Source organism: Sebastes umbrosus, chromosome 12 (genome assembly GCF_015220745.1).
Source record: "Sebastes umbrosus isolate fSebUmb1 chromosome 12, fSebUmb1.pri, whole genome shotgun sequence".
In the NCBI taxonomy this organism is placed as follows: Eukaryota; Metazoa; Chordata; class Actinopteri; order Perciformes; family Sebastidae; genus Sebastes; species Sebastes umbrosus.
Genome location: NC_051280.1, coordinates 8,535,267 through 8,562,068, shown reverse-complemented (window position 1 = coordinate 8,562,068; position 26,802 = coordinate 8,535,267). Strand labels below are relative to the sequence as shown.

General features: G+C 41.3%; 2 protein-coding genes across 8 annotated transcripts in view; both read left to right on the top strand.

Moving 5' to 3' along the window:
* Positions 1-6,748, top strand: part of usp33 (ubiquitin specific peptidase 33) — a 30,302-nt gene extending 23,554 nt beyond the window's left edge. For 3 of the 4 annotated variants that reach the window (XM_037786291.1, XM_037786290.1, XM_037786292.1), the window contains 8 exons: positions 3-183; positions 343-469; positions 604-773; positions 2,216-2,297; positions 2,425-2,533; positions 3,117-3,219; positions 4,660-4,728; positions 5,551-6,748. In XM_037786291.1, coding sequence (XP_037642219.1) covers positions 3-183; positions 343-469; positions 604-773; positions 2,216-2,297; positions 2,425-2,533; positions 3,117-3,219; positions 4,660-4,728; positions 5,551-5,708 — 999 coding nt within the window. In that variant the 3' untranslated portion in view covers positions 5,709-6,748. The remainder of the gene's footprint in view (positions 1-2; positions 184-342; positions 470-603; positions 774-2,215; positions 2,298-2,424; positions 2,534-3,116; positions 3,220-4,659; positions 4,729-5,550) is intronic. The other variant, XM_037786293.1, reaches the window with a different exon arrangement.
* A 197-nt stretch (positions 6,749-6,945) lies between these two features.
* zzz3 (zinc finger, ZZ-type containing 3) overlaps positions 6,946-26,802 on the top strand; it is a 30,001-nt gene continuing 10,144 nt past the window's right edge. The window contains exons 1-6 of one of the 4 annotated variants that reach the window (XM_037786289.1): positions 6,946-7,059; positions 14,401-16,132; positions 20,107-20,245; positions 23,205-23,352; positions 24,508-24,620; positions 25,329-25,400. In XM_037786289.1, the coding sequence (XP_037642217.1) occupies positions 14,466-16,132; positions 20,107-20,245; positions 23,205-23,352; positions 24,508-24,620; positions 25,329-25,400 (2,139 nt within the window). In that variant the 5' untranslated portion in view covers positions 6,946-7,059; positions 14,401-14,465. Of the gene's footprint in view, positions 7,060-7,103; positions 7,268-7,334; positions 8,253-14,400; positions 16,133-20,106; positions 20,246-23,204; positions 23,353-24,507; positions 24,621-25,328; positions 25,401-26,802 lie in introns of those variants that run through there. The other 3 variants (XM_037786287.1, XM_037786288.1, XM_037786286.1) reach the window with 3 other exon arrangements.

Below are 26,802 nucleotides of genomic sequence, written 5' to 3'. Positions count from 1 at the left end.
AGATCCTTTGTGTCCACTTGAAGCGCTTCAGGCACGAGCTGATGTTCTCCACCAAGATAAGCACCCACGTCTCCTTCCCGCTCGAGGGCCTGGACCTGCAGCCTTTCCTGGCCAAAGACAGCTCCGCCCAGACCACCAACTATGACCTGCTGTCAGTCATCTGTCACCACGGCACTGCCAGCAGTGAGTGGGCACAGTTGCTCCTCTTTCCTCTCAGACCGGGGCATCCGCCTTCAGTTGGCACGCAGGAGTGTCCTGCATTCATTAGCCTGTAGACAAATTTCACATGTACGTGTTAGGTTTGTGAACGCTGCTCTAACGCATTCCCCTGTCTGATCCCAGGTGGCCACTACATAGCGTACTGCAGGAATGATTCGAACAATCTGTGGTATGAATTCGACGACCAAAGCGTGACCGAGGTGTCTGAATCCTGTGTCCAGAATGCTGAGGCTTATGTGCTCTTCTATAAGTAAGCTTCAGACAGTTGTGAACCCTTTTATCTGTGGAACATTTTAAGATTCACTGTGCTGCTTTGATATTCATAACTTGCATCTCACTTTCAGTTGCAGCAGTGATTAATCTGTGGGTCTGTTCCTGTCACAGAAAGAGCAACGAGGATGCACTGAAAGAACGTAGGAGGGTGTCGGGTTTATTCAACATGATGGAGCCCAGCCTTCTGCAGTTCTACATCTCCCGCCAGTGGCTTAACAAGTTCAAGACCTTTGCCGAGCCTGGGCCCATTTCCAACGACGACTTCCTGTGTTCGCATGGAGGTGCGTGTTGCTATGTCAACTTCATACTGAAACCGCTCCGAGGTGAAAGTGTCCCCAGGACACAGGAATCCATTTTTCTGTGGAAAAGATTGTGCTCTATCCTCTCGTAACACAGCTTTTGCTTTCATCCTTTTGCTGTGGAATTTTTGACTTTGACAAAGACTGCAGAGTATTCCCTTCACAACGCAGCGGACTTCAAAAGGGGGTTTTACATCTCTTTGTGCAGATGATCCTCCTCTCTCGTTTTAGTAGAGAAGAGGGGAGAATTGTTAAAGGCTTTTGTGCCAATCAAGCTGCTTTCTTTTCTGCCCTCTATTCGGAGAGCGCTGGAAATTATGGAATTGAAAATGAAACAGGAAAAATGTATGATAAAGCGGTTAGAATACAGCTGCAGCAGAGAACGTGTTTCATTCTGTTTATAAGCACCTACAGGTTGTTTCCTCCTCCTATGCAGCCTTCAGCACATAATAACTGGCAGGTGCATAAGTAGAGACACTGGTAATATAAGTGCAGTGAAACCATGATTGTGTTGCAGCTGTTCGGCCAGTTGTTTTATTTTAAGTGCAAATCCGAAAGTGTCCTTGTTTATTTTCACTTTCCTGTTCATAGCAAAGGGCGTCATCAGAAATATAAATTTAGGCATTCAAAGCCGTTATTAGGGGCTCTGGCAACATGTTTCCCCAGGAGAGATTTTTCAAATAAACAGCCATTAAATGGTTATTGCCCATAAATCTTTCAAGAAGAAATAATTTGTCCTCTAATCTAGTGGTTTCCAATCTTTCTGCCTTGTGACCCCTTAAAATGAAGCGAAGTCTACTTGTGATTCCCAGTCGCTTTAGTGTAGATATGAGAGTGATCGTTTCTCCTTGGATTGTTTCATTGGAAAGATTTTTAAAGAGGACATGTCATGCTCATTTTCAGGTTCATACTTGTATTTTGGGTTTCTACTAGAACATGTTTACATGCTTTAAAGTTCAAAAAACACATTATTGTTCTCATATTGTCTGTCTGAATATACCTGTTTTTACCCTATGTCTGAAACGCTCTGTTTTAGCGCCCTGTCTCTTTAAGACCCCCCTCCTGAAAAAGAGGTCAGGGGACCCCTTTGAAAATGGCCATACCAGTTTTTCCACGCCAAAATTTTGTGCAAGGTTGGAGTGTTATTTAGCTTCCTTCCTGACACGCCAGTATGACATGGTACAAATGGATTCCTTTTTTTTTTTGTTTTTTCTAGTTTCATATGGTGCCAGTATCTTCACTCCAGCTTTAAAACCCGCTACAACCTAAAAACCGCAAGTTGCGTTAATGCGTAAAAGAAATTAGTGGCGTTAAACGAATTTGGGTTAACGCGTTAACTTTGACAGCCCTACTCTTCACACAACCATTACCTTTAAAATGATACACTGTTTATGTCTAATGGATGTTTCAATGTGTTTCATCAGGCGTGCCCCCCAACAAAACGGCGTTCATCGATGACCTGGTAGTGATGCTGCCGCAGAATGTGTGGGATCACCTTTACAGCAGGTACATACAGTAGACAGGGCCAACTTGGGAGTACATTGATTAATGGGGAAAGTCAGTCGCAGTATAATTTCCTTTTTGTAGAGTTAAGTTCATCCGTGTGAGTCAATGTGGACTGCCCCTCCTGCAGGTACGGAGGAGGACCAGCTGTCAACCACCTGTATGTTTGCCACACGTGCCAGATTGAAATAGAAAAACTGGAGAAACGGCGCAAATCAGAGCTGGACATGTTCGTCAGGGTAAGTTACATTCAACAGCCAGACATGGAGCTTTAGCCAGTAAAAAAAAAAAACTGGTGTGAGTGATAATGCATTGTGTGTCAGTGTACTCATGGGAGTGTATAGATGTATTCTCCAGTCTATTGAACCAGTTGATAGGCTGCATGTGTTGGGGCTCTTCAGTTCACCCAGCAGGAGATGAGAGGTGTGAGCCCGATGAAAGCCTTATCATTAATGCATTGGGACAGATGCAGCTGTTATTGCCTGCTCAGTCTGCTCACTCACACAATGGCTGCTCAGAAGGAGAGACGGATGTTATGTTTTGTGTGTGTATGAAAGCCAGAGCTTCAGTAAGATAACACGAGGAACAGGGATTGTGTCATTTCCAAGAAAAATGAAATTGGTGCAGTGTGGTGTTCAGACTCTAATTGGAATAACTACCAGAGAGAATTGATTAGGTTTTCCATCTCCTCTCAATCCTTTCATCCTCACTTAATTTTTTTTTTTGTGTCCCCCCCCATCCCTCCCGTCTCTCCTCCCCATCCCTTTGCGTCTCTACTGCTCGTTCCTCCCCCATTTCCTCTCTCCTCCCTCTCCTCTGTAGCTGAACAAGGCGTTCCAGGAGGAGGAGTCTCCAGTGGTCATATACTGCATCAGCATGCAGTGGTTTCGTGAGTGGGAGGGCTTTGTCAAAGGAAAAGACAATGGTAATTGGACAGAAGTCCTGCCTTTCCACCCCAATCCTGTTTAAATGTCTGATTTAAAAGGCTACGGTCAAAAAGTATTTTTTGCTTAGGAATGTTCCTAATGGAGTGAAATGACCCGGAAGTATATTTAAGTAGCAGTCATGATAAGAGCTGTTTGAATTCTCTAAATGCAAAGAAAAGGAGCTTCAATAAAAACATAAAATGAACAGTAAACATATAGCAAACTGTCAATAAACACATAATCAACATAAATAAATATTACATGTCCGAAAAGGAGTAAGAAGAAGTATATATTTAATGGTTCTACCCCTTCTCCATAACTCGAACAATTAACTCAATATTTATCATGTGTTCATTTTTTTATTTCAATTCCAACCTGGGTAATAAAGTGATATTTTTCACCGGTTGTCCACGTTAGGTCAGATGATCCTTTATTATATGTTGATGTAAAGTGTTAGAGAGCAGCAGAAGGACCTGTGGTATCGCTCTTTCACACACCGCGGGTGAAGCAGCCTTTCACTGAAAGAGCTATTTATTAACGCACGGGTTGAATTTGCGCCTTTTTTAGTCCATCTTCGGAACATTATAGTTTCACCACGGCAGACCCTCATCAATAAAATCCGCCGCCGTTGCATCATAATTACAGAGCCTAGTGAAGTGCAGTCGGATTCTCTCAACACCGCGGTTGTCTTTTCTCTAGTACTTATGAATTATCTTTCTTTCCTTAACCTCATGACGTGTTCCATCGAGGTAAAGGAAAATTGGTTCGGAAAAGAAATTAGGACGTAATTTTTTGACTTTTCGACCGCAGCCTCAATGTTTCCAACTTGACAGTTGTGTCTGATATGTGGTGATGGAAAAACTGTTGTGTGTTTCTTTGATGTAAATTTCTCTTTTAAATGAAATGTCCTATGTCAGGCCTGTACATTCACATGGATAAGAGAACATGGCAAATTAACTGTTTTATATGGGACATCCAACTTCTCTTGTTCCCAAAAGCTTCTCATGTTCAAAAGAAACTGTGAAGTCCCATTTCTCCTCTTGATTTATCTTCAAAGAGTTTGCTTTAGTCCCTCGAGTCAAGTTCCCCTCCCGCTACAGCAAAATGAAGCGTCAAAATATATTTTATTTTCTTGCAGTCGTTCTCATTTTTTTTTTGCTTCCCTTGCTTTGTATTGTCACATCTATTTATAACAGCTTACATCTGGCAGGTCTAATAGTGTCTTTTTTTCCTCTGACTTCTGCTCCTCTAATATTTGTTTTCTCGCTGTAGCAAGTGGGGAGCAGAGATTGCTTTTCATGGTGTGACAAAAACGTTTGACACTTTAACATCATTGTTCTTTGTAACAATTAGGATTGAGAAAATGTTTCTGAAAAATAGACATGCATATCACTGCCGTGTGTAATTATGACAACTAATTGTCTTGCTTTCTCTTTAAGATCCACCGGGACCCATTGATAATTCCAAGATTACAGTAAACAAGAACGGCCATTTAACACTCAAACAAGGTACTAACTATTATTATTATTATTGTCATATTGTATTATTATGTTTCTACTTTTATGCTGTTGAATTGAACTGTAAAAAAGATGTTGTTTTGTATTTTTGTTCAGGCATTTTAGGAAGAATGATAATAAGTAATCTAGAAAAAATGTAAACAGGATGGATAAATAAAGCTTTTTTGTTAGAGCAGTTCTCGCAGAGCCTCTGAGGATTATAGTATTATGTTTAACTATGTAGAGATGCACCGATCCGACTTTTTCAGTTCCGATACCGATAGCGATACCTGGGCTTTGGGTATCGGCTGATACCGAGTACTGATCCGATACCAGTGTATAATTAATGAGCTGTATGACTCACTTTGTGGAAGTGACTGGGATCATTCTTTTGTGTGTAAGGCAACATCAGGCTTGACTTACACATTGTTTCCTTAACTTTGTAAAACAAAATGTGACCAATAAATACATACATATAAATGTATTTAATTGTTATTTTTTATTAAAATAATATATTGTCCACCAGCAACCTGGTAAAAAACTTCAAAATTAAAAGGAATTACAATTCAAGTGTAAACCTTTTTAATGCAGCAACAAACTGGTCAAAACCTAAACAAGAATTTAAATTCCAGTATGTAATATATATATATATATATATATATATATTATATAAACGTAGAATTGAAATGAATAGATCGGCCCCATTGTCACCGATACCCGATCCAGCTATTTGAGTCAATATCGGCCCGATATCCGATCCGTTATCGGTATCGGTGCATCCCTAGAACTATGCAGATATTAGTGATATTTAATTGTGTGTGTTTGACCCTGCAGGAGCTGACTCGGGTCAGATCTCCGAGGAGACGTGGAACTTCCTCCACTCCATCTACGGCGGCGGTCCACTCGTTACGGTCCGGCCAAACGTCAGCCACCAGGAGGTAGAATCATCGCAGTCAGAGGAGAAGATCGAGATGGAGACGCGCTCTGTTTAATCAAGCACTCTGCAGAAGAAGAAAAAACGGAAAAACATTCAAGAAACGGGAAGCCTTTTTATTTTGCACTTGACTTTTATTTCAAAAGCATTCAAGCAAAGGACCTCATCATTAGCGCTACAGGACAGCCTTTGACTGCTGACCGAGGGAAGTAACATGTCTGAAAAAGATTTGTCATGTTGTACAAATCTGTGTAAAGAGCTCTTAAATTTCTATTAGCACTCGTGTCAGGTTGTTTTCAGAACATTTAATTTATGTGCAGCTAAAAATTCCACTGAATGAATGCCATATTTCTTTCTTTTTTTTTTTCTTGACCAAATGAGCACATATTGTATGTCCATGTGTCATGTGTTGCTGATATTGATGAATCACAATACATCTTGCTGTAGATATATCACACATTTTTCCTGTTGTAAGAGAATATTGTCCAATGAATGGTAAGAGAAGCAAAATGTGACACTTAAAGTGATGAAAATCACAAGGTTATGAAGGGACTAATTACTGAGTAGTCTCAGGAATGAATTTTGTGTTTTGCACTGTTCTGTAGACGTACAAATTGGCATGCTCATGCAGATGTCTGGTTTGTATTTGAATGTACCAGTACTGATAGTATGTTGGTCAAGATTCAGCACTTGGTTACCACAGAAGGGAGTGATTTAATATGATGTTAATAGTTTTTTTGTAGAAAATATGTGGCAGGCAGTCTGTTAAGAATGCATGCTTTAACACTCATCACGTGTAAACTGCATGTAAATGCAAAGCTGCTCATAAAATGTGCACGCAAACTATGATCTGGATCTATCTTCACTAAATTGTACAGCTACAGAAAGCATATTGCAGTATGTAATCAGCATCATCATCCTCAGCAGCAATCTAGTTAATTAAAGGCATTATTTTTGTGTATGGGCATGGTGTTGCTTATACTGTGTTGGAGGGTAAACAAGAATGCTGTACTGTAAGGTTTTTGCATATGGACGTCACTTTGAGTAAGATCTATCCTGAATTTTGCTGGCTGACACTATTAAAACTTGATGAAAACATGTTGTGTGACCACATTGATTTTTGTCACCATTTCTACTAGTGGTTGCTAGACGAGAAACAAGAGGTGAATTAGAAGAGAAAAGTAAATGATGTAGAAACACTAGTAGAAGTGTTGTACATCATTTTTTGTAAAAAACAAATGATGTAAATCATTTACACTACACTAGTAGAAATGGTGACATTGATTTTTGTCACCATTCCTACTAGTGGTTGCTAGATGAGAAACAAGAGGTGAATTAGAGAAAGAAAAGTAAATGATGCTGTTTATTCTCCATCGTGGGAAAAAAAAATGTGTCATACAGTCATCGAGGTGTGTAACCGAATAGTGTGTGTGACCGATTGCACTCTTGTCAGGGGCTAAAATGTATAGTATAGTGTTGCATTTAGAGGAGCTTGGCTGAGTTGAGCAGCCTCTCTCTCACACACACACACACACACACCCCGGCTAACTAACGCTAGTGGACTGGAGACTGAAAACATGGCTGCGGCCGAACGTGCAGCAGCTTTACGGAAGTGAGGTATGTGTAATTCTTCAGCTACAAACAGACATTTAACAGAGAGCCTCCAGTCTGCTGCTTTGTAGGACAGCAGAATGACAAAAACATGACTTTATTAGCACCACCAAAACATGTCTATGAGCGGCGTTTGCTTAGCAGTGCAACAAATACACCCGCAAAGTTATGCACGGAACAATCAAGCTAGCTAGCTCCGGCTAGCTGATGCTAGGCTGCAGCGGCTAGCCGGAGCTAACTGCAGCTAGCTGCTAACTGGTGTCTAAACTGCCGTTATAGAGCAGTTGGTTGCTAACCAACGGGCTTCTGTCTGTTTGAATCAGTTTAAATGTGAAACACGTGTTAGTATTGATTCCCGCCACCCGTTAATGTGTTATTAGTGGACTTAGTGACTCTCAGTGGTCGAGCTAGTTGAGCTAGCACGTTAGTAGCGCTACTAGAGGAGCTACTAGCGGTTCATCTACCACCGCCACACGATGCAGTTTAACTAGTGCAGCTAACGGTAGATAGCCAACTGGGCTAACTAGTCGTTCACAAGAAGGAGAAGAGAAGCTGGGCTTTATAGGGCTGTAGTGTTGGCTGGTTGTCATGGGACGCGTGGGAGATAATATGTGAACACCACGGGTGCAACAGTGTGGTGTCTCAAGCGTTAATGTGTTATATTTAGCCAGAGCTGAGAGCTAACGGTAAGTTACTTTAGCCAACAGCTACACAGCGAGCTAGCTCTGAAGTTGTTCCATGCTAACGGTTAGCCTGCTCTCTCTCTCCAGCTCCTCCATGAACCCACTCCGGGGTTGTTGTGCTTTAACCGTGTGGTTGTGTAGTTTTTAATCCTGAACTTTATAAGAGTTCAACCTGCTGCAGACTAGTGTTCAGTCACGTGTAGCTGCACCGTTGTGTCTGCTCTCTAGTTTAACAACTTTAGTCGACATGGAGCTGACGGGAGGCTGATGCTGTAGCTGGGATGTTGGGATCTGAGCGATTCTCTTCGGTATGTATAGCAACACAACTTCGTGGATGTTTAGTTGCCAGTAGGCCTACTGTGGTAGTGTTGATCTACAGGTCAGCAACAGAGATGAACAGCACTTTAACTCGACGGTGAAACAGCACAAAGCTTGTTTATTCATCATGAAACTAATGTCTCACTCTGAACTTAGCTTAGCCAACAATATCAGTCACACTCAGCTAGTAACAGAAAAGGTGTGTGTGTTTACTTATGTAGTTTAGCCTTACAATCTCAACCAAACCAGTGTTTCGTTCATGGTGGTAAATAACTCGTGTCTAAGTCCAGGTCTGTCATGATAATAGCAATGTAATACACACGTGTTAACATAACTTCACAACCAAACACGCGCTTTAGTGAAGAACAGGAAGTGGTTTGATTGAGAATTACAATCACACATGGGTCCTGTCTAAGTAGCTGCACTGACTAATAATAACATATTCTGGCTTTGACACGTTAAACTGCTTACTGTGAGCACACCAATCAATCAAACTCTATTTATATAGCACCCTTATGCACCTAGGGTGACCAGGTCACAACAACCCAAATGTGGGACAAAGAGTATGTTTGTGTGGGACAATGTGGGACATGTTCCTAAGGCTGAGAGTTAGTTTAAACTCTGGATATAATGTCCATCTAACTTAAATAATAAACATTTCTATTCTGCCCCTTATCAAATGCACTTAGGGTGACCAGGTCACAACAAACCAAATGTGGGACAAAGAGTATGTTTGTGTGGGACAATGTGGGACATGTTCCAAAGGCTGAGATATAATTTAAAATCTGGATATAATTTCCATCTAACTTAAATAAATAACATTTCTATTCTGCCCCTTATCTTATAACATCTCTGTGCTTTGCCCGAATGCATCCATAGACCGGCACATCTCCTTTTTGAGCCGCACGTATCTTGTGAGACTCACATGAACTGTGTCGCTTCATGTTGTATTCACAACAAATCTGAGAATCGCCTTTCACCGGCTTATCAATACTTACTAAGTAGTTTCACAGTCTTTGTTATAGCTGCTCTTCCTTTTCTTTGTGGTAGTTTCCATCATATTCCTTCTAAATCTGCATATAGCTTGTGACTTTGCGGTGACTCGCAATTTTCTCTGTTGGGCATAGCATAGCAAAGACGGTGAAATGTTAACCTGCACTTACTTGACCCACGGGTGTGCAGTTTGACAGCAAACACAGCCCCGTGATGACAGCCTTCACTGCTTTCTTCACAGCCATTGGATAAAAGCCAGATTTGAAAAAAGCATCTGTCCTGCAGAGGTTTGACTTTTGAGAACTAGAGCCAATGAAAATGTGGGACATCATTTCAATATGTGGGACACGGGATATAAATGCTGTGCAGTTCCTCATAAAGTGGGACACCTGGTCACCCTAAATGAACTTCAAAGTGCTTTACAAGCGAATGACAAATAAATTGATAAATGTCAAACGGTTACTCAAAGTAGTAAAATGTTGATAAAACAAAATGAATAAAATAGTATGAATAATAAAACCACTAAAATTGTAAAACACTACATGAAAGCCACACTAAATAGATGGGTTTTTAGTTTACGTTTAAAAATATCAATATTTTCAGCTCTTCTCAGATCCTTTGAAAGCAGCATCGCCAAATCTTTTTGTTCTGCTTTGTGGAACAAGTAAAAGAGAAGAACCAGAGGATCAGAGGCGTCTTCCTGGTTCATAAACCAAAAGCACTTTTGAGAGGTAGTCTGGTGCATGGCCATGCGTTGCCTTATAAACTAATAAAAGAATTTAAAAATCAATACGAACAGGTATCCAGTGTAAAGACTTTAAATTAGGCCTAATGTGTGGTCTCCTTTTGGTCTTGGTCAGCACTCGAGCAGCAGAATTTTGAATTGGTTGTTGTTGATTTATTGTATTCCTCAGTAGACCAGAAAGGAGAGCGTTACAATAGTCTAGCCTGCTAGTTATAAAAGCGTGAAGTGGTCTCTCTGTGTTGCTCAGAGAGAGAAATGGCCTCACTTTGGAGATAATCTTCAAATAATAAAACATGAGCCTTGAAATTAAAATCTGAATCAAAAATCACTCCTAGATTTCTTACTTCTTGGCTTGGTTTTACCAAGCTTTTAGTTCGGAGACCAGTTTCTCTGTCTGAGCCTTTGAACCAATGATCAGCACTTCTGTTTTATCCTGGTTGAGGTGTAAACAATTCTGTGACATCCAGTCCTTGATATCTAAAATACAGTTCAAAAGTGAGTACATGTTATTTTCCGTCCGGCGATTTTCGAATGATAATCGAATAAATCCCAGTGATTTTCGAATAGTATTTTTGCTTGGAATGCACATCCCTAACTGATACCGGATCGGATATCGGGCTGATAATGACTCAAATAGCTGGATCGGGTATCTGCGACAGTGGGTCCACAGAGTGAGGCATACAGCTTATTAATTAAACACTGGTATTGGATCGGTAGTCTGTATCGGCCGATACCCAAAGCCCAGGTATCACTATCGGGACTGAAAAAGTTGGATTGTACATCCCTAGCTCAAACCCTTCTGCTATGAAATGATAAATTAGTACCAGTGTCCTAAAATGTTCATTGAAAAGGCAGGGCTATTTTTTAAGTTTTCTTGTATTTTATTCAATATAAGTTATCACCATTAATTGTTTATATATGCCACAAAAAATGCTCAAAAAGATATTTGTCTTTGTATCAGTAACTGTCACCGTTGTAGACCCACTAACAGTAGAGAGAGAACATAAATCAAATGCTGGTCTGTGGTGTAGAGCGGTGGTTCCCTTTTGACCCCCATAAAACAAAGCAATATCTACTTGCGACCCCTCATCAGACAGTATGGCCGTAAAGTTGACATGAGTTACAAGCAGTTCAACCAAAGAGTGGTTTAACTGTATCAGATTTTTTCATTTGAAGCATTTTTGAAGGGCCTCACGAGTTGAAAGTATCCAGTAATTCATGAGAAAAAAAACACAAATGGAAGAAAAAATTAACATAATTTTGTGTAAAAGAAAAACTTATTTTATATTTATTTTTTACTTCTTTAATACCGTTTTTTAATCTTTTCCAGATTTTGAACCACTGGCCTGAAGTATATCTATATTAATCAATATTAATGTTTATAGTGTGAATACTTAAGCTAACCTATGCTGTGGCTTATGGTTTGATGCTGATTCACTACACACTCCACAACCAAGGAGACCCCTGTTTAAAGTTCTTGCGTATTTATTTACTTGATAACAGTGTGGACTGGAAAAAAGCAAGATTTCCCACACACTGTCCAACTACTTGCACTCTCTTTATTTTACGACATTCCTGACATTACACCTCTGCCAGACATGTTTTACATTCATTTGAGCCTAAGGTTAGATAGGATAGTCAGATTTCAGTAATAACAACTTGCTTTATATTGTTTCATGGGTGCAAAACTTATTCTGATATTTCCAACAGTGACCTGAAGGCAGCATTAGACGTTAATTAATTATTAATTTAGGCTTTGCCAGCTGTGCCAACAATGTGTTAATTATTGGGACATGGAAAGTGTGAGCAAATGTTTCAAGTTATTCCGCTAAACTGTAACCCTGATCATTTTGAAGTAGTGATTAGTTTTTTCTAGTTTTTGAGAGCAGGTCAGATGAGCAGGCTTAATTAGTTTTGTCGATTTGTGTCTAAGGGTGAGTGCTCAGTCTGAATAACATGCCCCCCCTCTCTGTTTTTCTTTCACTCTCTTATTTTATGCATGGACAAATCACATTAGCTTTCTCAGCTGGAGTCTTTAGCGGCGTGTCAGTAATATGTGTATGTGGTAGTGCTTGTTCCAGGTGACTATTATGTTAGCTCCCTGAAGGAATATTATCAAACTGTATTTGTAGCTAGGGTAGCCTCTGGCTTTGATGTTGCTGTGTTAGCACAGTGTAGGAAAAGGGAGGAATTGTACCAGGAAAGGCAACAAGGAGCTTTTTTAATCAGTTTTGACAGAGGTCGGCCCACAGATTGATGTACTTGGAATTAATGTAAATGAGCACCATGTCCACAATGCTAATTGATGCAATAAATTATCTCAACAACGGGACGCAATGACTATGTCTCATCTTCTGCAAAAGGACACCAAGTGAGATCATCTCCCCCTCAATTTCACTTTAATATGACCTTTACCACGTCACATTTTTATAGTCCTGTGTTGTTAGATTTATTATTTGGAGCTATTATCTAGAGGATACATCAGTGGCAAGCTCAGTGTGTGTGTTGATTGGGAATTTTCCTGGGAATGAACTAGTGCAGTACCCGTTCGGGGCTTGCCCATTCGGAGCACGTGTCCGTCTTCCCGCTCGGAGCGGGCCAATTGCTTGCCCCTCGGAAGTGCTGCTTGCAGCGTTCTCGAGAGCCGCTCGTCGCTTGTTGACTCCAGGGAACTGAAGAAGAGTTCGGTCGTAACGTTAGTATATCCAGCATCGAGCAGCAGAAGTGAACTGCGTTCAATAAGCCGCGGCCTGTACTCATACTCATTACTGTCTACCTAGAATACGACGAGATGATTAGGTTTACAGTAGCTGACTTGCCCACTAAAATTAGTTGTTTGATTGTCGAGTTAATGTCTGGAAAATGGAGAGACTTTTTTTTTCTTTTTTCTTCACATTGATGAGTTTCCAAAGCAACCTTAATGAAATCTCTATTACTTGAGGATCAGTTTGTAATGTGAAAGCTACTTTGCTATAGTGTTTTTAGTCACTACATTCTAGTTTTGATACATTGGTTTGTATGCGCTTCACTCCATGACCTTTATGCCATGCGCAGAATCAAAATACTGAGACAAACCAGAATAAACTGTATATGTATTGATGACAGCTCTGTTAATCAAGTCATGTTTGCCTCAATAACAACCTTAATGTGCGTGAGTTGGATGTGAGTGATAGTGAAATTATGATCGAATGTCTGAGATTACATTTGAATTGTTATTGCATGAAGGTGAAATGGATTATTTAGTATAGAATAAGATATCTAAGATTGACCACTTATTAGTGCCTGATGTGTGTTCATTTTCCAGTTCACACTGTAAGCAACACGATTTTTGTTCAAATGCACAATAATGTACTTCATCTGTTCTTTGGTATACCTCAGGCGACACGCAGAGCGAGTTTGGGAAGGCATTGTTGTGCCTTAAATTGTGTCAGAGGTTTAGGACATGACGATTAACTTCCTGTGGTTGTCCACACTCTAAGCCTGTAAGCCTTGTGTAGGGTTCTTGTTGTCGGAGCATTTCAATTTTTGTACGTTCTGATAAATTGTGGAAGGATTGCAGCCTGTTGGTCCTCTGGCACACCTGTTCTAGAGAGATAAACAGCCTACAGTGTGTGATGACAAACCCATGTCTGCAGTGTTATCTCTGCTGAATTGGGTGCAAGAATTACAGTGTAGCTTCTGTGTTAGAAATCAGTCAACCATATGTATTCTTTGTGTGAGAGAATAAGCAGTAATCTCTGCAGGGAGGAAATAAATATGCCCTCAATGAAACACATACACACACACATTTGATTTGGTTTTAATGCAGGTAGGTTACCCTTTTATAAGTCATCTGCTTGCCAGCTTTAGGGGCTTTTCATTACTTAAAATGCTTGCTGCGCTGTTGTCACCTCTATCTCTGGAGTTACCGAGCACATACAGATGAGTCTCAAAGCTGTGACATTTGTGAACTGTCGAAAGAGACTGTGTGATTTGTCATTTAGGCTGGATGGAAGATCTGACCTTATTGTTTCCTGCTTTGTATTCTGCCAGTTTAAGATCTTCCACCTTTTTACCTTTTTCCTTTGTACGGACCTGTGATAAGACATCTAGTTTTGCCTGTGGACAGAAGGTGTTGCTTAGCTACAATGACAGGAGAAATCAATACCCCTCTGGTGTGAGCTGAGAAATGACCCAAGCAGTATTTAACAAAGGCCTTTTGGTGAATGCTTTTGTTTGAAACACCCCAGGGTACTGTTCATGCATTCATTTTTAGCATGCCTGGCCAGTGAAACCAACCAAACTTATAGCCGTTGCAAAGGTAGTGCTATGATGTAACAATTGAGCTATAAAGGTTTGCAGTTTTCAGTGATTATTTTGACTTAATGAAGTTCATGTATCTGTCTGCGTGTGTTTTGCAGGTGCCCACATTCTGCTGCAGAGGAGACAGCCGCAGGATGAGGAGACTGTAGGCACCCGCCGTAGTATGGCCGCGTCCCGTTCCTCGCGCGTCACAAGGTCGTCAGTGGGGCTCAATGGATTGGATGAAAACTTTTGTGGTCGAACCCTCAGGAACCGCAGCATCGCCCAGCCGGAGGAGACCTCGGTGCCTCCTCTACCAAGGGCCCGCTCACCCAAGAAGAAGCAGGAGTCGAAGCAGGAGGGCAAGCAGGAGTCGAAACAGGACGGCAAGCAGGACACCAAACAAGACGTTAAGCAGGAGTCAAAACAGGACGCTAAACAGGACACAAAGCATGATACAAAGCAGGACACTCCGCAGGACGGCCAGCAGCAGGCCTCGTTGCAGGGAAAGGTAACTGAATCTAATGCTTCTCCAGCTGAGGCGGAGCAATGGACCAGCTCCAGGAAGCGGGGCGTGTCCTGTTTAGAAAAAGTCATTAGTCCTGAGAATTCCGAGAACTGTGATAGAGGGAAGGGGGCGCGGGATGCCTGTCCTCAAATCAAAAGGGCCAAGCGGTGCTCCCGCTCTGGAGAGTCTCAGGGACACGAGGAGGACCCTGAACCTCTGAAATCTGAAAGTCCAGTCTCTGTCCCAGAGCCTAGCAAGGACAACAGTTGTGAAGAATTTCCCAGCCAAAACTCTGCTAACACATCTCCTGCCTCACCTGTCCACAGTAAAGAGGAAGGTGAGCTGACAGGGAGGAAGGCAGAGGATGGTCATGTGGAGTGTGACGGGGCAGCTCAGCCCCCAAATGCTCACAAGGCTTCTAATGGACTCGGAGAGAATAAAGCAAAGGAACCGAGCACACTCACTGAAGAGCCTAGTGCGAACCCGAACTCTGCCACCAACTGCCCGTCGCTGCTCAACGGCAGTCAGACGGGGGCTCCCTCATCCCCTGACCCCGCTGTGCCTTGTAGAAACTCTGTCCCTCTGCAGATGGAGGTCTCTGGCTCAGGGGAATCGCCAGCCTCAACTGCACCGACATTTGAGGCTGTTCCAGAGGATCCTGTCCCTGAGTTGATAGTGGCTAAGGAGCAGGAGGTAGAGGAGGTGGAGGTGGACGTGGTGGGCGAGCCGATGTGTCTGTCCCACGAGGAGCAGGTGACGGAGGGTGAGAACGATACCAACGGCCGGCCGCTAACACCGGTGCAGGAAGCTGCTGCCTCCACCTCCTTCACTACCACCAACATGAACAGTAGTCCAATCAACAACAACAACAGCAACTCAGGAGAAACTACACCCCCACTAGCAACAACCCCCTCCCCCACAGAGCCAGGGTGCAACCCCTCAATATCCTGCACGTCCCCCTCTTTCACAGAGCTCTACGAACACAGATACACCCTGAGGACTTCACCCAGGAGGGCTGCTACTTGTGGCAAGGCCTCCTCCTCCAAGCTCAGCTCTCCTCCCAGAGACAATGGTCCCTTGAGGGAAGAGGGGGAGGTGGTGGTTGGGTTGGAGGAGGACTGCTCTGTGGTGGAGGAACCTGCTCCATCAGACTCTGTTGGCCCCTCCAGCTTGGATCCTGGAGACGGGGCAGGTGGTGAGGACAGTGTGCCTGTGGAGGGAAAAGAGGCTGAGCGAAGCAAGGAGCTGACACGAAGCCAGACTGCAGAGGAGGAAGATGAAGAGGAGGAGCCAGACGTGTATTACTTTGAGTCGGACCACCTGGCTCTTAAACATAACAAAGAGTATGTGGTAGCTCCCCGGGGATTCTGCTCTCTCCTCATCTTTTGTTGATGTAATTCCCTCACATGTTGATCACTGTATACTGTGATCATTGCGTTACTTCTGGTCTTTGGTTTTGAATGAACCAGAGTCGCATTCGAGTTGATGAGGATTTGTATGTGCTAAGAATATCCGGATGTTTTGAAAGTGCTGAACACAAAACCTCAAGTATTTTTCAGTTTAGTCTAAGTGTTAATTACGTAGCAGATTTAGTCATATTGTGTGAAACATTGACTATGCTTGTGTGTTTTTAATTTAGGCTGCATCAATAGTTCCCAGCCTTTTTGGCTGTGTCTTGTTGTGATCCCTCTTCACAGGTTGAATATGTTTATGAGCTATTTTCTCCTCTAAGCCGTTTTAGATTATTTCATTTAGATAACCGTGAGAGACCTGAAGAGGTGAAACTTTAAACATTCTTATTTCATGAGAATTAAGCAAAGATTAGAGAAAACTCAGGGGGGGAAAAAGAATCAAGATTTGAATGACAGAATAATATTTTTCTTCTTTCTTGCCCCATTAATTGCCACACAGCCCTCAGATGTACAGTATCTTTCAACCCTGTGATTGTTGACAGCATGGTCTGAAATTATGTTTTTTCCTCACCTGTCACTGAACATTTCTACCAGTCACTCAATTTTTTTGTCTGCTACTTCTGAAATTTTTGTAGAGCGCTTTAGAAATGTAAACACTAAGGAGTCAGTGGTACAAGGCAGCAGAAATATGGAATATATAATATGTAAACCTCATCCCGGACTAGTTTTAATTTAGGATTAGGATTATTGCTTTTTAAAAATAATTAGGGCTGTCAATCAATTCAGTTATTTATCACAATTAATCACATGATTGTCCATAGATAATCGCGATTAATCACACATTTTTCAGGGAGATTTTTCAAGTATTTAATACTCTTATCAACATGGAAGTGGGAAAATATGCTTGTTTTATGAAAATATATATATATATATATATATATATATATATATATATATATATATATATATATATATATATATATATATATATTTATTGGAAATCAATTAATAACACAAAACAATGATAAATATCCATGCCAATTTTTTTAAGTTTTGAGCATCATTTAACCTCCTTCATGTCAAGCTAGTATGACATGGTTGGTACCAATGGATTCCTTAGGTTTTATAGTTTCATATGATTCCAATAACTTCATTCTAGCTTTAAAACTGAGCCCGCTACAACCTAAAAATCGCGATAACACGTTTGTGTTAATGCCACTAATTTCTTTAATGCTGGAGTGAAGATACTGGCATCATATGAAACTAGAAAAACATAAGGAATCCATTTGTCACACTAGCTTGTTGCGAAGGGGGTTAAATGATGCTCCAAACTTGCGCTAAATTTTGGCGAGGAAAAACTGGCATGGCCATTATCAAAGGGATCTCTTGACCTCTGACCTCAAGTGATTTCTACCCCAGTCCCTCCTTTACAGACATGCCCACTTTATGATAATCCCATGCAGTTTGGGGCAAGTCATAGTCAAGTCAGCACACTGACACACTGACAGCTGTTGTTGCCTGTTGGGCTGCAGTTTGCCATGTTATGATTTGAGCATATTTCTTTATGCTAAATGTAGTACCAGTGAGGGTTTCTGGACAATATTTGTCATTGTTTTGTGTTGTGAATTGATTTCTAATAATAAATATATACATACATTTGCATAAAGCAAGCATATTTGCCCACTCCCATGTTGATAAGACTATTAAATACTTGACAAATCTCCCTTTAAGGCACATTTTGAACAAATAAAAATAGTGCGATTCAATATTTTAATCGATTGATAGCCTTATTTTAAATGTAATTTGAAAAAGAAATTAACTTTTTTGGTTTAGCAGACATTCCTTCAACACTTATTTCCAAAAACAAATGAAAGGAAACATATCACATATGTGGATCCAGGTTTTTGCAGCACCGACGCATAGACAGAATGTTTAATTATCTCCGTTATTTTAGGAGTCTTTTCTCAAGTTATTATGGGAATATCTAACTATAGCTCCTTTCTTATTGTTCAGGTTTTACGTGTTTCAGCATTTAATTTCCACCTTCAATCTGTTGCTGTGATTGTGTGAATTAGCTGCCAATTGTCGGCTTTGAGATTGGATGTTAAAATTACTCCTCCGCCTCCGTTCTCTCTTTTCTCAGTAAGAGGAGTTATTTTAGAGGAAAAGGTTTATTCAGTGTGGGGCTTTGTTCCTAGTTATGTTGTTGGCTGTCAAACAAGATGGGATGTTTATGTTGGTGGACAGTTCCCATGCTGCGCTCAGTCAGGCACTGCTAACCGCACCATGGCAGGTCAGCTGATTTATGATGCATCTTCATAGGAGGAGGGGCAGACGGCTGTAGGGGCTCAGAGACATCATCAGCTGAGGTCCCTTTGTCTTTGACACCAGTATCGGTGAATGTTTCAAATTCAGAGATTGGCTTTAGAGTAAGATTTCACTGCTCTCGTCTTGCAAGGTAATTCGATCAAGTTTCTGTGACATGCCAAGTTTTAGGTTGTGCTGAGCGAGGAGGATTTCTGAAGGCTCAGATCAATGCAGTGAGGAGTCATTTTTAGGGAAGCATGACTTGGCATTTTAGGTTTGCTGAATATGGAGAATTGACACAGACATGATTGATGTGTTTACAGAACATTTTGTATTTTTATTTTACAGATTTGTCTATTTTGACACAGTTCCCTCTTCCTATTTCATGTAAATATTTCAAAATCTCAATCCTTGATTACCAGCCATTACCATAGCACTATTGTCCTTGGCCAGCTTTTCATTTGGCACCAGTGTTTGTCAGTGGACCTCAGGCCCAGTAGGTGGCAATGGTACACCAGGTTTGTCCCTGGACACCTGGCGGGAGTCCAGAGGGATGAGAAGCAGAGCCAAGTCCTCGTCATTTCTCTTAAACAGATTAATGCACAGATCATCTGCTCATCTGAGGAAGTCAGCATGCTTGCTGCTATCTTTTGCACAGATCTTCCATTTGAATCAGAATCCCTATGTAGTACAGGAAATGTGCAGTAGTATGGTTTGGTGCCACTGCTGCAGAGACCGGTTTGCATTGAAGCACAGCACTCACTGATGCTGTGCAAGGTCAGCAGAGCTTCACCTAGTGTAAAAGGACGGTGTCTATAACTAATGAAGGGTTATGAGGTTAAACACAGTTGACTTGTTTGAATGTTTTGCTTGTAGGATTTTCAAACTACCAGCAGCTGTTGAATAAATTCTGTCCTCTGCATTGATTTTCATTCATGTCCTGTTAGGGCTGATTGATCCACTCTGCTTCACTGAGCACTTGCATTAGGTTATAGCCATGTAGGATGCTGTCACATTCCTGTCGATTCCTCCTGCTCTGCTCGCACTGTAGGGCCTCTGAGTCAGTACCACACTTAGTCATTGACAGCTCAGTTTGCAGCTCTTCTGTTGCCCCAGAGGGTGTGAGTGGAAAGGTCGGACTTGTACGGCACGGAAGGCTCCTCGAGCACTGCAAAACCCAAATGTTTGTCTTGCAAAGGTTTCGATATTACTATGAAATCTGAGTGATGTGCACAGTTACAGTTCAGAAATGTGTTTCAGTGGTTTAAGTCTCTTACCATTTGTACTTTTCTTTACCAGCTGCAGTTCTTGATGGGCTACACTAGAAAAGTAATTCTAAAGATGTTATTTGCCAAAGCAGCTGGTTTGAGATGCATAATTTCCAGCCTGTAAACACTTTATTTGCAAAAAAGAAGTGGAAAGGACTGGAGAATGGTTCATGTCTTGTGCAAGGATTTAAGTTCAGAGCACCCTGGTTGAATTATGTATGGTCTGGGGTCTGAAAGTTTGATGCACTGCAGCATTGCAAGTGTCAGGTTGAATAATGTAAGCAGTCCCTCTCGTCCACTGTTGTCTAACCTAGCCTCCCTCCGTGTCAGTTATCAGAGGCTGCTGCAGACCATCGGTGTTCTCGAGGCCCAACGCACGCAGGCCATCCTGGACCTGGAGACGTTGGCGCGTCACCAGAGAGAGGCACTCGGCGATCCCATCATCTTTGTGGAGCATCTGCAGAAACGGGTAAAAAACATGCAAACGTGTGTCCTTGACAAACTGAAAAGCGTTTACCTATAAAAGCAGATATTTTGTGCTGTGTTTTAACTACACTTAGTGTCCACTTTATAAGGTTCACCTCTATAGTATAGCGTAATTAAATATTCTGCCATAAAATCTACTTTTATTATACCTATAATGTTCAGTTTTTTTGTTGACATTGTCAAAGAGGTGTTATTTCAATTATATGTTTTAGCATTGAGGTCACAGAGAGGTGTTTCTAATATTCTGCCAGTCTCGTGTATGGAAAGGACAAAAATAGAGATATACCGGCTGCAATTTTTTTGGATGATTCCGATTATTATTATTTTTTTGTAAAAGTCTGACCTTGCAATTCAATTTTTTCCGATTTTCTTTCTAAGGGCGTTTTCATATTGGGAATGATTGAGAGTTCATTTGCCCCCCCTCTCCAACCCTTGCCGCTCAGCTTTCACATTAGTGAAGTTGTTCTGTACCCCAGTACACTTGCATCATCATCCATGTGTATTGTTTATGTGCATTGTAAAACACTTCATTCAAACTTCCCAGAAACAAAATAAAACTCACCAACACCGTCTTTCCAACAATCACCAACTCTGGTTTGGTCTAAATAAACCCTTATTTCACCAAGATTGATGTGAAAATAAGCAGACTCTACACACTGTTTCCCCCTGCTGTCTCTCGCTCTCTGCCCGCTGAGCAGAGAGAAGCTGAGCTTCCTGCTTTATCACCCATGGCCGTGCAGTTCAGAGGATGAAATCGGCGCATGGTGCGCGCATATACAGATTTTGGAGGAGACGGGCGGCGTTGAAATAAGCCTGCCCTTTCAGAACTACTTGCTGATTGCTAACGTTACTAGCGTTAAATAGCGGCCCACTTCCGTGTTTTGGTACAGTTGGCTTGCACACCTGATGCGAACAGTACCTGAGTACACATGAACCGAACCCCGGACCACCTTTTCAAGTGGACTCGAGTATGGCTCAACAAGCCTGAGTACGGTATGGAACATTCACACTAATCAAACGAACTGGACTTTGGGGTTCAAGTGTACTCGGATTCCGGCCCCAGTCCATGATGTGAAAGCACCCTAAGAACTGTAATTGACAGTTAGGCTGCAGATTAACTTTTTTCACCACTGTCCCAGAGAAAATAATTTCAACCGTCCCAAAGTCAGTGTAAACCATCAAAAATTCTCATCTATAGTGGCTATTTGCATAAAACACACAATTCAAATAAGGAAAATCCATTGATTTTTATTTAATACTTAATTTGATTTTATTTATTTTTTTGATAGTTTTAATTATGTATAATAAGCTGCTCAGAGCTAGCGTTAGGAAGTTGAACAGGTCATAATTCCCTCTCTAATATCTATTTCATATTGCTTTGAAAACATCTCCTTCAAACAACTGGATTTATTCAAGTTTCTCACCAAAAACTACATTTTACAAGATTACATTTGAACACACCATGATAGTGTTATAATTTACCTTCGCCCAACATTTTTACTGAGTGTATCTTGAACACATCATAATGCAAGTCAATGCAACCTCCGTTAACGTTAGCTGTTAGCTCCGTGCTGTCAGTAGACGAGCCGGTCACTGATTACAGCATCATGGGAATGAATTACAATATAATAAGTGTCGATTAAGTTAGTCGTTCCAAATGTTTTTAAGGTTGTTCCTCCTCGGCTTATTTTTGACTTACTGTTGTGACAAATTGCAGCTTTATGTCTTCTTCACTCACACTGAAGAACTTACACACCGACGACGTGTGTGTGTGTTACTGTCTGTTCCGCTATGTGCCAACGTAAAACTATCATGTCGTGGCGGCACACATGTGTAAATGTGACCGAAAATATGAGACTGATCGGCCGCTCCTAGCCAATCACCTCAAAACTGGCCGGGTTTGATCCATTTCCAACTACGTCACCAAAAACTGAACAAAAAGATGGATGTTGTGTTGGACTGCATTCTATTGTAAAGGCGTAAAGGGAGTGTATGTTGCATTAATATATGTACATATGTTGTGCATTAAACAACTCATGCACACGAGTTGTACAAAGTGTGCAAATACAATGTGCATGTTTCCTCAGTTAATATGTAGTCCTTCACTCTGCACCCACCCCTCTCTGAGACATGGCACGTAAGATCTTGTTCTTGGATTTTTGCCCGAGGAATACCTTTCTGGTTGAAACGTTGCTTGAATAAATATTTTTGAGCTTGTAAAATTCAGTGTGCAGACTCCTTCTGCTTTTCCTCTGTATGACTCAGATTTTGTTCTGCACCTGTTCACAACTGGGCCAGGAAGTGCACACTGTCCACCTTTTTTTTTAATATTTGAGATATTTTTGAGTGCTTACTCAATAGATTATGGTGAATTAATTCATATTTTTGTGCAGTCAGGTAAATGTAAATACTGAATACAATCAGAACACCCGCAAAGCAAGTACCTGCAAGTAATGCCACTTTTAACTCATTAGCATATGTTAATTTGCTTGCACAGAGAAGGATATAATGCATACTAGAAAAGGAAAATGAGGATGTGAAAACTTGTGGTGAACCTTTTTAGTAAAGCTCAGTATGAAGATGGAGGGCCCTCTACAGCACACGTTTGGACATCTCTTGAATCTAAGAGGATTCAAGAGACGAGAGGATTGACTAGAAAGCCCCTGTTGAGGGAGCCATTTGTAAAAATCTTGAAAAATCACAGTAATATATACCAACTTGAATTACATTAAGCAATGCCTGGACTTTGTGTTTTATAAAAGCACAGATTACAAAGTTATCAAAACATAAGAAAATGTCCCAAAACATAAACATTTGTCTTACAGTGTTTGTTTCTCTTATTATGCTGTCACATACGTATCTAACCTTGTTGCAGTATAGTTTATAGAAGTGTTATTGTTATTTGTTAATTGATTGTGACCCCCAATTCTTGTGACCCTCAGGTTAATTTGGGCTTGCCGTGTCCTCAGCGAGTCGTCCAGCTCCCTGACATTGGATGGGAGCAGTACACCTCAGGCCTTGGAGACTTTGAGAGAGAGTTCTGTGACAAGAAGCGCAAAACCAGGCGGCTAAAGCTGATCTTCGACCAAGGCACGTATAAATTTGTCTTTGTCCTGGCGTGTGTACATTTTTCAAAATATCAAAATAAACACCAGAGCGATTCTTCTGCTATTTAATCCCCTGAGACGCCACAATCCCGACCGACTTTACTGTCTTTCAGAGGCTGTAGCAGGTTCAGTTTTAGAGCTAGAGTGACGGTACAGATATCATATTAAATTAGAAATCCCGAGGAATCCATTGGTAGCAAACAATCAAGTAATGCTAGCTTGTCAGGAAGGAGGCTCAGTAAACTCCAAAGTTAGGCTAAATTTCGGCAAGGAAAAACAGGCATGGCCATTTTCAAAGGGGTCTCTAAACAGTCTTAGAATTGCATAAGTTGGGTATCACTGTAAAGCTGAGCCTCTTGTGGATCCAATGAGCCCAATTGTGTTCATCTGTGATGATGTTTGTCCCCATTTCATTTCAGACCATTTTTTAAAATTTGACTTCACTGTATAAAATGACCTCTAGGATAATCACAGCGTCATAAAACTTAACAGCCACAAACTAGAGACCTAGAGCATTCAGAGGATGGATGACGTTCCTAGCTAGATTGACAATAAAGGGGGTTTCTGAGCAGTTTCCAGAACCGAATTGCTCGCCATTCAATCGCCGGAAAATGCAATTCTTGCAGAAATCTCCAAATGTCAAACGTTTTTTAAACCAAATCACGGCATGGCTTTTTCTATGGTGTTCCTCAAGGTCTTGGTGTCTTAACGTTGTATTTTGGAGAAATTATTGATATTTTTTATCAATTCTCAAGTGGTAAAAAAAATGGTTAAAATGATTACCAAATCTGTGTAACAAATGGTATCAACCCAAAAATTTTGCAACAACGACATAATAAAGCATGAGAATGGCCATCATATACTTCTATTATAATGTCCTAAACCCTTATACACTTTCACAATTTATTTTAATGAATTCATGTTTATTTCTGATTTATAACTGGAACAACTTGACACACAGTGCTGAGCTGCATCTCAAATTAATCTTCAGGTTCCCAGCTTTCAGATGATGTACACCACTTCTATGTGACATCTACTGTTCGCCTGCTATCTCCCCCTAAAAATGAAAAACACGGGTCTATTTTGGGTCTCAAGGGGTTAAAAATTATGACTAATTCTGCTAATTTCCTCCCTCCAGGTTTGCCTGCTCGACCAAAAAGTCCCGTGGAGCCCAAGAAGGAAGGCGAGTCGTCCACCATGTACTCCTCTCTGCCCACTAGTGACGCTCTGGAGAACAGCAGGCAATCGCAGGTATGGCTCAGTCTCCTTACTAAAATAACCTGTACAACACACACGCTGCCACTGTGATTTTCCCCCAGTATATCATTAGTGCAGAAGCAGCTCCATCCGTTCCCAACTGTAGCTGGTGAGTCACCGATCTCCTCCAGGTTGGCCTACAAATCATCAGGTTATTACCATTTTACACGCCTAGGCCTCCTCAAACCTCATCTCCCCCATTGTTACTCCTTGGCAGAGTTGAGCATGTGTGAGCGCAAAAGATGGTCTCTATGGAAACATGAGGAGCCCGCCTCTCCCACACCTCTGATTACATCTCATTGATGGCCTCTGTTATGTGTCTTTTCCCTCATTGTCTAAGCAGTAAGGTTTCCCTTTTTGATTGATTGTTGGGATTAGACGGCGCCAAGCGTTCAGCACTGAGCAAACAACTTGATTATTTCTGTTGCTCTCCCTGTTTATACTGTGCAGGCACATTTGCATTCTCCCGGGTTACACTCTCTGAATTCTAACAGGATTCTGTTTGTCAGTCAAAAGTGTTGCTGTTTTTCTGCGTCTTCCCAATGACACCTCTCGAGTTTCATCTGACAGCCGGGCTTTGTCTGTCAAACTGACGAATTCAGTGTCTGCCAGGCAGTTCATATGCACAGATCTCTTCAAATGGTGGAGTGCCCATTATTTTTGTATTTTTTAACGTGGCTGTCACTCGTGTTTTCTTGACAGATGATCAGGGGGAGGATTTGTCATCCAAACAAGTCTGACACGTTTAACCAGCTGTGGACTGTGGAGGAACAGGTAGGTGGCAAGTGTTTTACGATGTTACACTATATTTTTGTGTGTGCTTACCTTTCACGGCAGCTGGATTCTCGCGAGATCACATATCACACATCTTGTCAGGCTTCAAGTAATGCATTTGTGTCCAGCAAGCCAGACTACGGACCAATCGGCGTCCTGTGAGCAACTACTGGCAGCTACGAGCGTGGCTTAGGTGTGTTAGGCGACGACACAGAGAGGCGACTGTTTGTTCTAAACAACAATGGCGGCGCCTGAAGAGGTCAGCATAGATGCTGCAATAGCATCAGTTCTATCAGAACTGGAGAGTATTTCTTTCTCATTGAAAGAAGAGCAAAGAACGGCACTGAAGGCTTTTTTTGATGGAAACGATTTTTTCACTCTTCTCCTGACTGGCTTCAGCAAGAGTTTGATTAATATTGATGGTTCATCCAAATACCTGCCTAGTGTCTTTTGAAAGTGCCTTCCTTTTTCCAAACAGTTTCAAGTGACGGCTTCTCATACATTTCTGTGTAACAAACCATCTGGCGGGTCAGATTAAGTGTGGGCAGGATCACATTGAAACATTTTTATGTTCTTTCCAGATTTTTTTTCCCATAACACCATTTCTCACTTTGAATTTTAGAAAAAAAATCTCAATTTATTATTAAATAAACTGGCTATTATCAATTTGCAAAATGACGGCAAAATTTAAATTTAAATTCTTTTTATAATTTGTGCTACCCACCTGTTGTACAGTATAAGCCCGTATAGGCTGTTTTTGAATGGTGCATATTACTGTCACAGAGCGGCCCAATGGAAGGACAAAGAGGAGAGGACAACACGTGACTTTTAACTTTAGCTGTAAAATGAGAAAGTTTGTTACCCGGCAGCCAAGTAGAGATCTGTTGAGGAAATACCAAGCACCGCCCACCAGCCGGAGCAGCTTTCTCAACTTACAGCTAAACAGTTTCTGAAAACATTTTAGGTGAGAAACAGGCATTATAGTAACAGAATATTGATTCATATTTGATCAGCGCTGCCCAGTTTGACCGTTTGATTGGAGTTAGTGAGTGATTGACAGCTGCCTCCGTTGAATGAACAGACAATAGGAACGCTCTCTCTCTCTGAAATGACCTGTGATTGGTCAAAATCTCCGGTCATGGGCTAGATTTTCTAAAACCTGAAAACAGAGCCATGAGGAGGTGCAGAAGTGTAGTTTTCTCTGAGAACACTTGAATTACAATATGCTGACAGGTTATTATGGAATTGTTGCCCAATGATGCCAAAAATATACTTCCTACTGCAGGTTTAACTAAATAATAGGGCTGTCAATCAATTAAAATATTAAATTGCGATTACTCGCATGATTGTCCATAGGTAATCATGATTAATTGCAAATTAATCACACTTTTTTTTTAATCTG